This window comes from Crassostrea angulata, chromosome 5 (assembly GCF_025612915.1).
Source record: "Crassostrea angulata isolate pt1a10 chromosome 5, ASM2561291v2, whole genome shotgun sequence".
In the NCBI taxonomy this organism is placed as follows: Eukaryota; Metazoa; Mollusca; class Bivalvia; order Ostreida; family Ostreidae; genus Magallana; species Magallana angulata.
Window position 1 is genome coordinate 41,508,777 of NC_069115.1, and position 17,526 is coordinate 41,526,302.

The window sequence follows — 17,526 nt, forward strand, 5'->3', positions numbered from 1 at the left end:
TCCAAGATGTCATAGATTGTCTTGTAATAAAAGTTAAGGATTTGATCTTATAATTGAAATTAAACCCCATTAACTATATTTATTAGATTAGTATGTGTCTTGCCCTTGATGTAATTTTATTGTCTGCTTTGAGTTTTGTCATCGATCATTCTTTATGGTTATAGACTCAACAAGGAGGCGAGGTGTCAAGAAATTTCTTTACCCTTGAAAGAAGTTATCATAGCTAGAACTTAAGAGAAAATCAAAAGTATCAGACATAGCAAGAATCTTATAAGCTTCAGTATTACTAGAAATGGCAGCTTCTTTTGCTGACAAAAACTACTGAAAAATATGAAATTATACAATTTAACCCACTTTACACTTATTTACTGGTTATATCTGCAGAGCTGACTACTAGCTGTAGTACATCTTTATTTTCCTTATTTGAAGGGAGTAATTAATTCCACAATTTTGCCATTTTAATGTATCAAATTGTGAAAATATAGTACTGTGATCAGTGCTTAACTTTTGTAGCAATTTTTATATTGCACATTTACTGTCAGAAAAATATTTTATGCAAGATACTAAACCCATTGAATTAAAAATGGAATCAACAATATGCCAATTATGTTTGTACAACTTTGGTACATGTACTCACACATTACACATGTTACAGTCACAAACTTCTGAAAGGGAATAATGTGTACTGTTAGTAAAACACGGTTATAGCGAACACGCTAATAATGAATGGACGCTTACAGCGAAGTGAATTTTATTCCCCAAGTCTCTATTTCATGTTGTAAACTTGACGGTTATAACGAATTACTCTTATAACGAAGTTAAATTGCCCGTCCCTGGGACTTCATTATAAGCATGTTTTACTGTATATGTGCATGCATGTATACTTGATTCTGCTAAAACTGAATACTCAGTATACCTATATAAATATTTTATAGGACATCAATGAACTTAAATATAGATTACTTAAGTTTTGAGGTCAAGGCAACTAAGTTATGTTGCTCTGGGCTCTCCCCATCCCCTCCCTCCTTATAATTTTTTTTTTTGAATTTTAAAATTAAATTTTTTGTCTGTAAAAATTAGATTTGAAATATGAAGTTGATTAATTATTAAAATGATAATATCAATAGCAAAAAAACCCCCAAAACACCAACAACCTATGGTTCATACAAAATATAGTTAAAACAGAATCTGATGTTTATTTAAATCAGTGTCTGTGATAAATAGAAGCATTTTATACAACAACGCTGCTATGATGAGAAAATGAGTTGCTTGCTTTCAGTGAAATGACAATAATGAGAGAAAATCCTCTTGTCCTAGCTGATACATAATAATGGCCCAATTGATTATGGGTAACATCCTATTCCAGTTCTATTATCATTGTACAGGTAATATGACACATTGCACATTTTCAATCTGCATCACTATTTATGTGTGAATAAGTTATACACAAATTTGATTCTCAGTGAATGATAAAAGAAAATTCAGCTATTGGTCCTATAAAACTTTTTAAAAATAAGATTTCAATTAAATATACAGTTAAACTTTGATTTTTCGAACACTGATAACTCGAATACAGTGGATATGTCGAAGTTATAATTGTAAGTCCCAACCACTTATTTTTTTAAGCATTTTACCGTTGATATATCGAATATTCTGATATCTCAAAGTTTTTAAACAGTCCCATCTATAGTTCGAGATAACAAAGATTGACTGTATAATTTCAAGGGGAATGTAGGGGGCTGTGTTGTTTCTTGGTTACCGGTACTTAATTAAGTTTTAAATTGGCAATGAGAGTGCTTTATATTACATGTGGATGTATTCGAAATGAGATTCAGAGAATGATCAGAATTTAAAAAAACCTACAGTAAAACATAGTTACAGCTGACACATTTATTAGGAATCTATACTTACAGTAAAGTTAGTTCCATTCCTAGTGATTCTTACTGTGTTTTATAAACTTTTCACGAGATATCCCAGCAGTGAAAAACATTTGTAACAGTCAAAATCAATTGTCCCTTACACTTTGCTTTCACTATGCTATAACTTGATTTAAGTTACTTTTACTATCAATAGAACTATATCTGTATTCATACTTGTAAACATATTGAGGTTTAATGGTTTCAAAAAGTTGTCAAATGGAGCATGTTGATAAAAAATGCTGAATATTAAAACATTTTGCTGCAATAATAAATATTTTACAGAAATTACTGGTTGTAGATTTTTTCAATGTCTTTTGAAAGAAAGATCGATTGCAAACTTTGAAAGAAAAGTTCATATACAGTGGAACCTCAGTTATCCGGACGCTTTGGTTCCCAAGTCCAATCGTCCGGATAGGTGAAGCGTCCGGATATCTGAAATATGTCTATTGTTGTCATGAATGATAATGTATTTGTATACAATGGCTCCCAGTTTTGATATTAGATTTTATTTGCCTTTCATTCCATATAGCAACATGCACATGCTAGATCGAGTTGTCTGACGATATGAACGTTTTTAGATATAAAGAACTCTGCTTTATCTTATTAGTTTGTCATGAAATATTAACCGGACAATAATGATAACCGTATCTAGCTAAATTCTTTGTGTCCAATTGTGATATGTGTGTGATACACTGCAATTTTCCATGAAAGTGATTTGGGAAGTAAGTGTGTTTATACAAGCTACTCATGAGGATCTAGCACGTAAAAAAGGTGTGAAACTTAATTGACAGGGGTAATCTTTTGTACTGAGTAGGATATCATCATATTTTACCGTCCGGTTAAATGAAGCAGAATTAGTAGTAAATGAGTGTTTTGTGGTAAAAACAGACCGTCCGGATCCGGAACGCGGAATTCCGGATAAATGAGACAAAATAACGTAGAAAAAATCTGTTCCCAAATAGAATTGTCCGTAAACTGAAGCGTCCGGTTATCTGGCGTCCGGATATCTGAGGCCCCACTGTATAGCTACTATTTTATATGTCAATGATTATTAATTACTAAAAAATCAATTCAGTACCATATGGTTTTAGTCTTTTCAATGCATGTCCTTTAGACAAATATAAATCTGGCACCCACAATATTGATCAGGAAGAACTTGCAATATGTAACATCTATATCTATTGGTTTTCGCAATTGTCTGTCCCTTTGACTTTACAAATAACGTTTGTATGCTGTCAGATTGAAACTAAAATTTTTATTCCTGAATTTCTTAAAATGCTGGTAGTGAATTTGGTATGAGATGGCATCCCAGATAATAGGATTTATCCCCAAATTAACACAAATTGACTTTCCAAATGTATCCATCAGTCTCCTTGATGGATTATCTACAAAAGCACAAAAATTGTCTTTGGGCAGACACTTCAGTTAAAACGGTGGCTAATTTCCATGTCTTGTCATCCAGAAGAAAGGGAAAAAAAGAGGATTTCTGGAGAGTGAAGCCCAAAGATCAATGGCAATTGAATTAGCACTGACAGGACTGAGAAATGAACGGAGAGAGCTGTACGCGGACCTGGCATTTCTTCTCGGCAATCTTTACCTGTAATTGAATTTACTTCCACACCATATCTGAGCCAGTTGTGATTTTTCCCTTCCATCAAACGAGACTGCAGAAGTCCGATTATTCATGATTATGAAACACACTCATAATTGATGCAAGTCACTAGAATAATGGTGGAAGAAAGGCTGTCAGGATGAAAGAATCTTTTTTACTTATTTATGAGTTGAATCTTATTTCTAAGTCTTCTGAGTCTACGTAATATGATATCGATATGATTGATATTTATTTCAAGGTTTCTTTGAGGTTAAGGGTATTGAAGTTGAATTTTAATACCAGGGATGGTCTTTACAAGTCATCACACAGATGCAGAAGTAACTCTTAATAAAAACTGATTTAGAAAATTGTTATCTTTGCACAAACTGGATGGATTGAGATAATGTAAATTTTAAGTCTTAATTAAGTTTACAAGGATGCAACTTCATCAAAAGGCCACATTTAACAAACTGATCATGGAGCAATATGGAATCAATACACAATATGAAAAGATTTACCTAGTGCTGTATGCCAACCAATGTTTTTAAGAAAAGTCTTACATTTTCAATAAAGGCCTGGGGACAAGTTGTACTATACATAACTTTTGCAATTTTGAAGCTATCAGAGTTCCTGATATCACCTAGATTTTAATTGATACATCTCTTTTTTCAAATTATTTACAGATTAATTCAGATGCAAGATTTATTGACGGAATATTTGCATTGATACCCAATACATTAATTTTCTTTTGCATAATGTCAGCTAATCTGCAATCAGTTAGTGTTTTTTCTGATATATTTCAGATTCTGTAAGTGGATTTTGAAAGCAATATTAGATTGATTGCTCAAATTTCAGTGATATTTCTCTTTCACACACTGATTTCCTCCATTAGACATTTAACCTTGATAACCAAATAGTCACGCATGGAATAAACATTGTCAGAGAGAGCAGTGAAGAAAATACCATGCAGGATTGTGATTTTCAACTATTTCTAGAGCGTTAATGGTTTTTTCAAATGCTCTCCAGGTCTTCCATGGATGTATAGAGAGTGAGGTCATTCAACTCTATAAAGCTAAAACCAGATATTAAAAAAAAAATGGAGGAAGGATCGAAGCTTATCACAATGTGATGTTTTATTTAGATGGTGCCAGGAAAACATTATTCCTATTTATTAATTCCTTTATTAACTTGCCAAAGTAGGAACAAGATAGTCGCACAGGGGGTTTAACTCAGTCACTTTTTTTTTCCAGTCCAGTATGCAAACAAATCTCCCCCAGTGCCTTCAAAAATGAACGCTCGAACTCCATTACATCAATGACCCACTGCATAAAGCAGAATATCGTAATACAATTTGACAAAGATGTGTGTGGGTTACAGAATTTGGTCATCTTGATAACGGGAAACGAGAACTTATTTTTGCACTTAGCATTGAACTGAGGATAAATATATAATTGTGTTGGGTTGTTTAGGGAGGTTGCAGGGGTCTTCTTCTGATAGATTTGGAGACTGTATTATAGAAAGATAATGCAATAATGATTGGAATATCTTGGCTACAGGATTAAGGGAAGTGATGTATCCCAAGGCACTGGTCTATGATATATTATTTTGGGAGTTTGAGTTGTGTCAATTCAGCATATTTGGATCAATTACAAAAAAAAAAGAAAAAAAGAATACTGCGTAGTTGGAACGCTTTCTGATAAATGAAAATGGTTTGTCAGATTTCATTTTTTGAAGACATTGGACATTATATGCCTTTCATATTGTGTTTAAGTATATTGCATAGTGTTATATTTTTAGAGTTATTAAGTTGTATTTTTAGGGTTTGTATTGTAGTCAGTTTTGTATTATGAAAAGAATATACATGTATGTAAATAAATGTGAGAGAGAGAGAGAGAGAGAGAGAGAGAGAGAGAGAGAGAGAGAGAGAGAGAGAGAGAGAGTTTTAAATGTTTTTGCATATGATATAGAACTGACTGCTCTTATTGATTGTTTCTGCAAGACAAAAGCCACCTTTTAAAAGGGTATAATTCAAAGGACTAAAGTATTAAGAACCAAAACAGATATTGTCTTGCTTGAAAGCTTGGATAAATCTTCAGGTTCTGCTAGTGATATATGCTAGTAAGTTTCTTAATGATTGCATACAGTCTCATCACTGGAGTCCATTAAAATTTTTAATAGCAGTAATGGTTAACCAGCATTCTTCTGAAGAATTCCTGTGAAAATTCTTTGCAAATGTTTTGTACAAGGATTACTGGAAACCAACTCCCAAAACAGCAAAGCCGACACTAAATCTCATTGTCTTGTCATACGTATCCAGTTTTTTTTATCCCAAATTATAAACAGGTATAAGCCATTATTTTTTGTTCAATTTTATCTTCATGTTCATGCTGAGATTTAAATGAAATTTATTCCTCAATTGATTTTCAATATGATAAAAAAAAAATTCCATCAAATTCCACTAATTGATAGTTGTTACGCCATGTTTATTTTTCAAAGCTCGTATAATTGAACAAAACTAATGGCTTGTTTTGTGAAAAACTCCATTGCGGGCTGTTTCATCTTCATCATGTGACACAATTTGCCAAATTTCCTGACAATACCACGAAGTAAAGGGAACGATTAGGTAAAAAACCCTGTGAGAAATGGTGGCCGATTGTGCCAGCTCGTAGATCTTTTCGAGTATCGAGTGATTTAGAGATGTTTTGGGGAATGTATCAAATCTGCAGCTACAAGTATTTTTGTCCTATTCGGCCATCAATCATACCCCTTAATGCAGTACTGTCATGCTCACAACCAAGCTCTGGAGACTAACCATTGTCACTGAGATTTCTCACAATGGAAAATTTTTTCGAGAAAGGATGGATCTTAATTCACTCCCTCTTTGCGATTGTTTAAATATAATGTTTTGAGATTTCAAATTTTAAAGGAAAAAAAATCAATTTTTAAGTTTTTTTCTTGAATTTTTGAGTTGGACTGTATTAGACATTTGCCTATTTGAATAATGTTGAATGATGATTTATGGTAGGGAGAATTTGAATTGTTGGTTTTAACTTTAATTAGTTTTATAATCAAAATTCTTTCAGTGCATAAATTAATAGCTACGATACAAAAAAAAATCTTTGATGAAAAATATACACCTTTGATATGAATGTATTGCAATTAATGCTACATTTCAAACGAAAATTAAATTTCATCCAATATTCATCTTTTTTTATGAAAACATTCTGGAAAAAGCCCTAAAAGAACCATCTTCTCTATAAATGAATGAATGCAATGGCATGGAAGGCTTCCGTGATGAAGTGGAAACAATATCGAGAAAGGTTTAAAGCCCGTAATGGAGTCTAATGAAGTCGTTGACAAGAGAGTGTCAGTGTCAATTTGGTTTTCTGATCCGATGCCCAGTGTCCGCTTTCAGAAATTTATCTAGATTCGGTAGGGTTTTTCTAGCAATCAGTATACACAACGATCAGCACAAAATTTTTACTTAAAAGAAAAAAAACCCTGACAATATTGATACGTTAACCATGATGTTTCTCCATAGTGGTATATGATTGCTGCTTTTGCATTGGAATCATGCAATTATTAATTTGGTATTTATAGATTCGAAAAAAGCTAAATCAATTAAAATTGATGTATATATTTAAAATTTCATTGAAATTGCTATTAATTGAAACAGATATTTTTAATACTGTTTCTTCCCTGTTTAGAACTTAGCTAGATCAATCTTTACATATAGTATGAACTGGGGAGTTATTTGACAATTTAAACAAATTTAGAGACATTTGAGTTATTGCAGGTCCTTTTTAGATCTGCATGTCAAATTTATATCTATTAGTCTGCGCACTAACTGACTTTTTTCATTAAATTTTCAAATGTTATTGTTTAAAGAGTATTTATATAAATCCATTTTCGGATGGATCCAAGGTAAATTTTGACGCAACTTTAACACAGAACAAATCATCAAGGGCATCATAACATATTTTTCAAGCTATTTCAATATATTTTAGCTTTTATTTATGAATACTGTATGAAGAGGGTATATACATCCTGGTATTGATTTTGAAGTGTGTCATCTAAGTACAGATCAACGATCTGAAAAAAAAAAAAAGCTGAAATCCCAAGAAAAAAAAGAAGAAAAAAACCTACAATAACAACTCATAATGTCGAGTGACGTTTTCAAACTGAATTTAAATAATATATGACTCAATTTCATTGGTTATAATGTTTGAAATTATTTACGTTTTGTTGTAACATTGATGACATCACAACTTTGTTTTTGCCCCAGGTCATTGGAGAATCATCTTTTGATCCTAAATTAAATCGACTATTGTTGTCATAAATTCTATTTACTAGCAGCTAATTAGTCTATTTGTCATCTTGTCCTAATTCTGGATAATTTTCTCTGTCAACAAACTGCTTTGTCCTTAAAACATTGAACAATTTTACTAAAACGCACTTCCGTTGATGCATCAATCTCTTCAAATGGGACGTAATAAAAAATCATAACAATAGATTTACTGTTTGGATGAAATTTTAATTAAAACTCTTTCTAAGTGATGAGTCGGGGAGTGCAGTGCATTACGTGGTTCATCCCCTTGTGCCCTAGCATGAAATTGAGAGGATTTTGTTCACATTAAAATTGCATTGATTTTTTAAGTTCAATGAGTTCTTCTGAATGGAAGACTTTAAATCAGTTTCATGAACCAATATAAAGAAAACTTTGCTATATAGAGTTGCGTATGTTTTTTGATAGTACTTTATCAATGTGTAGTCTGTTAGGTATTTTATATTACTTTATTTTCAAAGAAACCTCATCTAATTACAATTAGTGTTTTGCTAGTACATGTACTGTGAAGCCCCTGTTTTTCTTTATGGTGGAGGAGAGATAATTGACCTCTTTTCAAATTATATTCACTTAGTACAAGATCTAAAGCTGCTTTGTAAGTGGACCATTTTTTCATTTCAAGAAAATAATTATTGTTTTTTGTTTTTGTGAGTTTTTATTAAATAATGCATCTCACCTCACGGACTCGGTAGAATTTTATATACTAGCTGGATTGTAAGTAGTAAGCTCACAGGATGATCAACAAATTACACACCTAGATCAACCTTAGATTTACTGTATACAGGGTTACTTACGCCCCGTGAAATTTTCGCCCTTTTACACTTGCAAATGGTTTTGCCCCGTCTTGAATTCACCCAGATGCAGCTGTGTTAACAGAGATATTATTTGCAACATAGAATTTGCCCTGTCTTAAATTAAAACGAGGGCTAATATTTCCCAGTATACAGTATTTGTATCATTTCTAAAGCTATATAAATCGTAATTTAGTAAAGCAAAAAAATTCATTAGCTTTGAATGTTGAATGCATTCCTATATCTTAATAACGAGATCTTCTTCTCAAGGAGATAGATTTAGTCTTAAAATGGCCACAACCACATAGGCCTCTTAATAAAACTCTTTTGACATTTGATTCAATCATCAGTATGCTTTAAGATGACCATGCTCTTTTGGCATAAAGTGACTGCTTTGAAAAGATAGTTGTGAAGATATTGATATGTATTAACTCAGCAGTTTGCTCTTTCAAATGTAAGAAAGAAATTGTTCATTTGCAAGAAGCAGGTGTTCATTTTAACTTTAACTTCATTACAAACATGTTCATTTACCAAGACTTTGAATTATTAAAGGAGTATTCCACCAGAGGATATGTGTAGATTATTTCTTTAGAAATGGTATTCGATTCCCTCTTCTACTTGTCAGTTCACTTCAGCCTTCCACTAAGTATTGAGTTTTTGCCCATACATATATATAATATGTCAAATTTTTCAGCTCATTCTTGAGAACAAGTGAACGTCTGGCATTGCAAAACTATTAATTTATCTATTTGGGGTTGCAGTATTTGCCAAATTGTGTAATGTGTTAATTTAAATTGACAAGATATAAATCCCAACTATATGTCTTAAAACTCAAAATCCCTGTCAGATTCAAGCTCATGACCTGCAGTTATAGTATTATTATTATTAGATTATAATAACTTAAAAATAATATAGTAAAAAAATATGTAGTTTAAGTAAAAAAAAAATTAATACACAACTTTAAATTGTAGTACTGCTGTCAAATAAGCTACATGTATCTTACTCAAGTAATATAAGAATGAACTAGGGACTTCATGAGGACACAAAGAAATCTCAGAACTCCTGCATTGAGAAAGCACAGCACTGTGATAATATTCTTTATTGAAATTATTATAGTTGCAGAAATCATTGATTTAAGAGTCATTCTGGGCAATGCAATAAGGCTTCTTTTGGATGTGAAATTTTATAAGACTTCCTTTTCTGTATAGAATTGACTTTCATGTAGTGAAAACCTGTTGAAGAAATGATGAAAACTGTATCATACAATCAAACATTTAACACGGAAGGAAATTGAAACAAGAAAACTTTTCTTCATGTCGTTATTTTACAGCATGCATGAGTGGGAAACCTCATGCTTTTAACGAATTTCCCCTTGCAATGAGTAACTCGAAGATGAAAAAATATTAGCTGTTTGGAGCCGCATTATAAAGGAAAGATCAATGCCTTCTTTGTTGGTGCATTGTTGCAGTTGCTTAATAACCCTGAGAGAGTGTGTGGGTGGGTGGAGAAAATGGACTGACACACCAATATGATGCCTAAGCCCATTTTGAAATTAATTCAAACAAATGAATCATAAACCTGGTGTGTAGGACGAAGAGCATTAATTGTCAGTCAGTCCCTGCTTTTTTATTAAAACGATGTTATAAACTTTCTTTGGTCTTAACTGACGGCAGACTTTTAGGTAATGAAAACTCAGGTAGGAGCACTTAATGTTGCAAAGAACTCTAAGCCTTAAGGTACAGTTTTAGTCATATTTTGCCCCATTTAATATTTTTGGGCAACGTACTGCTGCGGACACAATTTTCCTCCACAAAAAACTGGTATAAAAGGCAATTTTCCATCATTTTTGATAACATCTTAGGAGTGTGACATAACGTTGCATCCATTTTGCCCTTTTGAAAACAGAATGAAACTGCAAAACTTTGTCATTTATACACATGCGTTCAAGATGTTATACATGTACTTTCATGAGATTTAAACAACTTTCGAAATTGTATTCTCTTCTTAGAAATATCATCCTCAGTACAATAATTGTATTATTGTATGAGGCCTAGTGTTATGTATTTTCTCTTTAATATTTTGCAATGCACCTTTATATCTTGCATGAATCACGTATTTAACTAAAGAGAGCATTTTCTTCTTTCGTTATTGTAGTTCATGATTTTGCTCATATACATATAATGTTATGTACAGACTGTAATGGTCATTTATTTGTAAACATGCTAAATTTTACACATTTCTTCAGATGAAAAAAAAAACATGATGAAGAACACGTCTTGAATAACTTTATATTAAAAGAACTAGGGCCATTGAATATGTTCTGTACAGAACTCTAAGCTCACCTGTTCTTCAACCGTTTTGTGATTACAGTCAAACTTCGCTATCTTGAACAGGATGGGACTGTTTTAAAACTTCGAGATATCCAAGTATTTGACATTAATCAAGGGTAAAATATTTTAAAAATAAGTGGTGGGGACTTACAAATCACTTCGACATATCCATTGTATTTGAGATATCAGTGTTTGAGATATCGAAGTTCAACTGTATATGAAAGCAGTAGGATTTGAACTTTAAAAAATGTATTTGTGTTTTTTAATCTATAGCAACATGCAATGAAAGAAGAAACAAACACCCCTAGTTCTTCATATCCAAGGCTTAATTGGCTTTCATTTTGCTTTGTTGAATTCTGTCACCAATTCTGCATATATACATGTAATTCAGATAATGCTTTGATTTTACCGAGCACTTTTCCCCTGCTTGTTTTAAGCTTCAAACACAGCTGTATATATAGGAAGCTGTGAAGTCAGGATAACAGATTCAGCCAATTAGAGGTGAATTTAGTGTGAAGGGACACTGCTTAGATCTGTTCACTGTGGGAATCATTGCCTCTCATCAGCATCACACTGAAAGAAACCCCCGGATTATAGGCTTCTGGTAACCCTGAAAGCTGAGGGGATTAATTGACTGGATTTGGCTAATCTATATTTACTGTAATGGACTTCTAATTTAATACAATTTTTATGGATTTTCCCCCCAATCTAAATAAATACAAGCCAAACAGAATTGCACTCTAATGAATGAACAGAGGAATTCACTGTGTTTGAGAAAACCAGGCAAGCTGATCTTTACATTATATTGCACGTAAGGTTCCAGTTGTCCATGTTTTTGTTTGGTATTAGTAAAACTCTGAGAATCTGCAGACTTTCTGTAGGTAATTTAGAAGCTCTAGTGAAACTAATTTTAACAGCCAAGTGGCCAGGAAGCACCAAACCCAAACATTTTGTGATCTCTGAAGGCTCCTGTAAACTGAAGTCTATGTATTCAATGAACACTCTCTTGGGTGGCTCAAAAAGGGATGTAAACAAAATCACTTAGCTAGTTCTCCCTGGTTTGGTCTGATCAGTGATGAAGCAAGTAGTGGGCTCTCAGTCAATCTTTCCACACCTTCAGTTAGCTTATCTGTCTACAATCAAGAGAGATTTGCTCTGGGCCCCCTGGTTACTGTAGCTGAAAGCCTGTATTTATCTTGGAAGCCTTGACAAAGCTTATTAGTAAGGTTAATGAGATTTGAGTCCAGGTTTCTATAATAACTATCCAAGTGACCACCTATTCACTGTGTCTCTGGATGGGAAGACTGCTCACCAGCTAATAGCAGTTGGGGCCAGCTATGAGAATTTGCTGATCTTATTAACATCTGAAGAAGCTTAATTAGAACCTGTTCTTATACAATGTATGACCTTGGGTACTCGGGGTAGATCCTCATCATATCTTTATGAGGATTTATGTTGCATAGAATTGCATCTTTTGTGTTCACATTGTAACAAATACTGCAGGGTACTGAATTACTGAAGCTTGTAAACTAAATCCTTTTTACTTACAGTGTAAAATCTGATACCTTTTTAGCTCACCTGAGCTGAAAGCTCAAGTGAGCTTTTCTGATCACTTTTAGTCTGGAATCCGTCTCACTTTTTACATTTTTGATTTCTTCACAACCACTGGGCCAATTTCAACCAAACTTAGCTGGGGGGGGGGGGGGTGTTAAAATTTGACATATAAATATAAAGAGAAAAATCTATTTCTCAAAAATCAACCACGATGGGGCAAGAGCGGTGGGGCAAATTTTTACACATACAGAGTTAAAAAAAATTAAATTCTCTTAAACAAAGTATTATGTAGAATTATATCTATGTGAACAGTTGTATAAGATCTTCCTGGTAACTGCAATGCTCAATATGTGATATAACAATGAAATCAGCCAGTTTCAAAAGAGGCCCTATGTTTAACAAAAGAATATCAGCTGGGGAAAATTTGTTGAAAATCTTTTTATACATGATATAATTAAAAAATTTGTCCAGATATTTTGTATAACTATGGTTCCATTAAGCTGGTTTTATTGTGTTTAATTCGTTGCTCAGGTGAGTGGATGTGGCTCATGGGCCTCTTGTTATAAAGTGTGATTGAATCAAAGTAATGCAGCTACTCTTTACCATGTCTTCAAAATCGTCACAATTATAGAAAATAAAAGAAACATGGCATGACTTTTTACTGGATGACATCTTTGCAATAAGAGATTATTAAAAATTAAGTTAAGAAATGCTTTTATCATGCTAATTGATTAATTGAAATCATGCAATTATTCTGAAGTCTTTGATGACCGTGATTTTTAATTTGTTTAGGAGGAAATGAATTACAAAACATAATATTACTGCCAGCTAACTGAACCAGTTATAGATTTCTGTACCCTAAGAATTCGGTTATTTCCAATTCTATTGTGTTTTTTTTAAAAGTACAACATCTTCAGCTGTTACATCAGTGCGCCTGAATGAAACTCCCAGAGATACTTCTAATTCTAATCAAGAATCATATAATGCGGCACTCTTAATGCTTTAGAGTTTCGGGCCCATTGTGTTGTTTTGGGGATTTTATTTCAGAGGCTAGATCTCTATTTGCAAGTGGACAGAAGAGATTTAATATTTCAACAATTGAGTTCACTGGTACTGTTTTGTCGGAGTGCATTCGACTGTTTGTTAAAACCTCTGGAGGTCCATTAAATATGAATATAATCATTGAAGGCCTATAATAAATTTGATATAATTGCACTTTATTTTGAGGCATCATTAGGTATGCTGTTGGTATATGGCATATAAAAATGGAAAATTTATCTTTGTGACAGACGTAGTGAAATTATTTCCTGTCTCCTGATTACATTTGGTTTTGTTGTGACATTTTAACACATGTCCAGAGAAAATGTGTCGTAAAACAATCTTCTCTGCCGGGAATTAACACCTTACATCGCTCCTGAATTATTCAATTTGGTGCAAATTCTGATACTAATATATCCATGCATATTTGATGGGAACAATTTGAGTATCAACAGAAGGGAATTCTATCTGGTTCTAAATGGTATCCATACACACAGAACTTGGTACTAGATATGAGTCTATTAGGCCTTCCTTGTTTGATTTGACAAAACATCATTTGAAAAACCTAGGGGACTGAATAAATGAATTTTTAAAATTTAATTTTCAGGAACATGGTTCTAGAAAATGTCATTTTCTTCTTATTCTTTTTTAAGCTTTGCAGGATATTTCCTCATACAATATTACAATTCAATTTCATTAAAGATATATTGTTATACAATATTGTTTTGTTCCACGTAATATTGGACGGGGAGGAAAATAGATTAAAAGCAGATCTCCAGGCCTGATAATGCCTACAACTAATGAAATGTCTGCACAGAAAAAACATGCCTATTCTTATGTGTAACAAGTTTGAAGAACTTTTCTTGAGTGCACAATTGTAAGATCTTTTCATTGTTACATCATATGTCTGTTGTGTTCTCTCCTTCCTTTTAAAAGTACTCAAATGCCTACATATACATGTCGAACTCATGAAAAAAAAAAAAGACTCAATTTATCAAATTATTTTGAGGTTCAGAATGATTCAATTCATGTTATGACTAAAAGTATGAAATATAACATAATAATGATTTTGGTGAAATCTCTCTCTCTCTCTCTCTCTCTCTCTCTCTCTCTCTCTCTCTCTCTGAGTTTCCAATTATTTTGAAATCATGTGGTATTACACACTGTTGATTTATTCATATGTTTTTTCTGTAATTTGTTTTTATTTCAAAGGTATTAATGTGACTTACAACTCTCTCTCTCTCTCTCTCTCTCTCTCTCTCTCTCTCTCTCTCTCCAATCATCTTTAAACCATGTGCCAACTGATTACTGTAGGGGATTACCCGGCCAGCAGCTCCATGCTGTCATGTGTTGCAGCTTATATCTCAAGTTGTAAAGTGTGCCAGTGTGTAGTATATAGATTTCTCAGAGTACAAACATTCATTCATTAAATGTCAAATCGATTGATTTTTTTTCTCGTCAGCTGTCAGGCTCTGTGATTGGTTGAAGGACTCTTTGATGTGTCGGATATTTTCCCTCCTCCTGAAAACATTGTATATATTACAATGTGTTTATAGTTTTGCTATAGAATTCACCCCAAAGCAGATGATGTATGAGAACTTTGCATTTATTTTCACTGGAATTTTGTGGAAGTGACGTTTGATTCATTCTTGGCTATGGAAAACGTGATTTTTTGGACATAAAACATTTTAACAGAAAGAAAGGCTTTCTTTGCTGTGCAATTGTCACTGCTTCCTTATTGCTCTAGATATGTTATTTGACAGAACAAGTACTTTTCAAATATATACAATATTTTACCTTGGGAGGAATACAAGAGGACGTTTTGTCATTTTTCAGGTGTGAAGAATTAATAACTGTAACAGTGCATGGAGGTAGATATTGATTTTTCAAGTTATTGCTTTTAATCTCCAGGAAATTCTATTGTCTCTGCGAGTAAGCAGATGAGGAGTGGGAATCTTTAGGTTTATGGAAGTAAAAAAGGAAAAAAAAAAATTGGTCAATATTCAATCTTGGAAATTGGGTCCTTTTTCTACCAGCATCTGGTTTCATGGAGGGTGCCATATTGGAGGTGATCTGACCCAGTAACCAAAGAAATGTTTGACTTTGTCACAGAACAATTGCTTGTGTGTGTGGAGTGCAGACTAAAGGATTGATTTCATTGTTCTCTTGAGCTGCTAAACTGAGGCATGTTCTAGGTACAATGCTAGCGACATAGTTCTTGAGTGTATAATCTCGCTGTAGCATGTAATTCGGCTTGGAGATCATAATTAAGTTATGGTGGCAAAGAAACAATTACAGAGAGGACAAGCCTGAAAAAAAAAATATGCATCTGTTTCGAAGATCTAGAAGTAGGTCTCCATCTTTTGAAATTCCAAAGCTCTGTCTTTCAAAGCAAAAACACGTTTCAATTGAGGAACCAAGTCCTAGCGCTTCCATTGGCCTGGAGGTCCCTCTTGAACACAGGGGAAGGTCCACAAGTTTTGATTCCAGTTCTCTGTGTTCGGAGAACAATGAGTTTCTCCAGGTTCCTATGACAGGGAGGCGATGTCACTCCTTTGATTCTTGCACGATTGGATCTCGTAGTTGGAGTGCCGAGTCTTCTGATGACAATGGCTCTGAGAGAGAGACCAGAAGTTGGAACAGTTTACGGATTCCGAGAGCAAAGAGAAGGACTTCGATGGATATTCCTAAACTGTGCATCCATTGTGTTCACATGGAAAGATATGCAGAGAGAGAACACGGGGGCTTAAATGGAAATGGATATTATAACGGCAGTGAGGAATACCTGGCTTCGTCCAGCACTAGTTATACCACATCGTCAGATGACGGCTCCTTAACCTCAGACATAGACTTTTATCTGTCGGATGAATCCTCACAAGGAGATCATGGTGACAAGGAGAGTGACGCTGAGCCCTACTCAAAGGACTCAGCCAGGAACAAGAGCTGCTCGCCAGATTGTGGTTATCCAAGGAGTTCCCACTCACATTCTCCTTCTCCGGAAGACCGCAAATCTCCCAAAGAGGACCGCCCTTACACGAACGCTGTCACCTTAGAAGTCCCTGTTATCCGGCAACATCGCTCCACTTCTCTAGATGGAGCTTTATTGCAATCCAACTCAAGTTCAGAGGTCACAGCTTTGCCGGTTAATGCTAACCGTGGAATGGTGCAGAGACAGGACTCTTTTGATGAGGGGTTGCTAGATGTGAATTTGAAGTCGCAGGTTCGATCCACATCTGTGGATGTTAATTTACCCACAGAGGAGGAGAAGCATTATAAAGCTATTACAGCATCACCGTAAGTTATATTAATAATATTCTTCCCTTAATTATAATTACCCCATTTCATGGCCATTATCCTCTCCCCCTCCCCATAGCCTTTCTCACACTTTCCATCCTTCAAAAATGTAAATAATGTAGAAATTTTTCGTCCTTTTTATGTGAATTTTCCACATTGTTTACTTGGAACTATTACAAAAGGCCAGAGAGTGCAGCTGCACTGTGTCAATTAATGTTGCTCGTTTATCTTTCTGCTTTGTTATGCAGAAAGATGTGCATTCCGCACATAATGGGATTGAAGGACTAAGTACTGAGTTTTCATCATAGCATGATATGTGAATCAGCTGGATTGGGGATGGAGAAGATTTTTATCAGCATTGTTTAGTTAATAAGCAAGAAAGGCTTGCTGTAACAATGGTTTATAAAGGTATTCTAGATGTGTCAGTGTCTAATCAATTAAGTTCATATTTTTACAAGAATATCAAGTCATTTTGCCTTTTATTCCAAAATAGATTTAGTTGAATGTCATTATGAGCTAGTTATGACATTTGATAACATTTTTTTTCTTCCCATCCTCTAAGTGTCAGTATTTGGTCGAAGTGGGGGAAAATATGTGTCTCTGCCGCTTTTCTATTTTGCCATTGCTGATGATAACCCAGATTTAGAAAGTTGCTAATATAGGA

The 17,526-nt window shown here is 33.8% G+C and overlaps 1 protein-coding gene across 18 annotated transcripts in view; it reads left to right on the forward strand.

Annotated features, from left to right (window-relative positions):
* LOC128185886 (diacylglycerol kinase zeta-like) overlaps nt 1-17,526 on the forward strand; it is a 73,256-nt gene that overhangs the window by 12,596 nt on the left and 43,134 nt on the right. For 2 of the 18 annotated variants that reach the window (XM_052855578.1, XM_052855577.1), the window contains exon 1: nt 14,882-16,862. The exons of 6 other annotated variants lie outside the window; for them this stretch is intronic. In XM_052855578.1, coding sequence (XP_052711538.1) covers nt 15,892-16,862 — 971 coding nt within the window. In that variant the 5' untranslated portion in view covers nt 14,882-15,891. Of the gene's footprint in view, nt 1-14,881; nt 16,863-17,526 lie in introns of those variants that run through there. 10 more of the 18 variants (XM_052855576.1, XM_052855592.1, XM_052855584.1 and 7 more) reach the window with 8 other exon arrangements.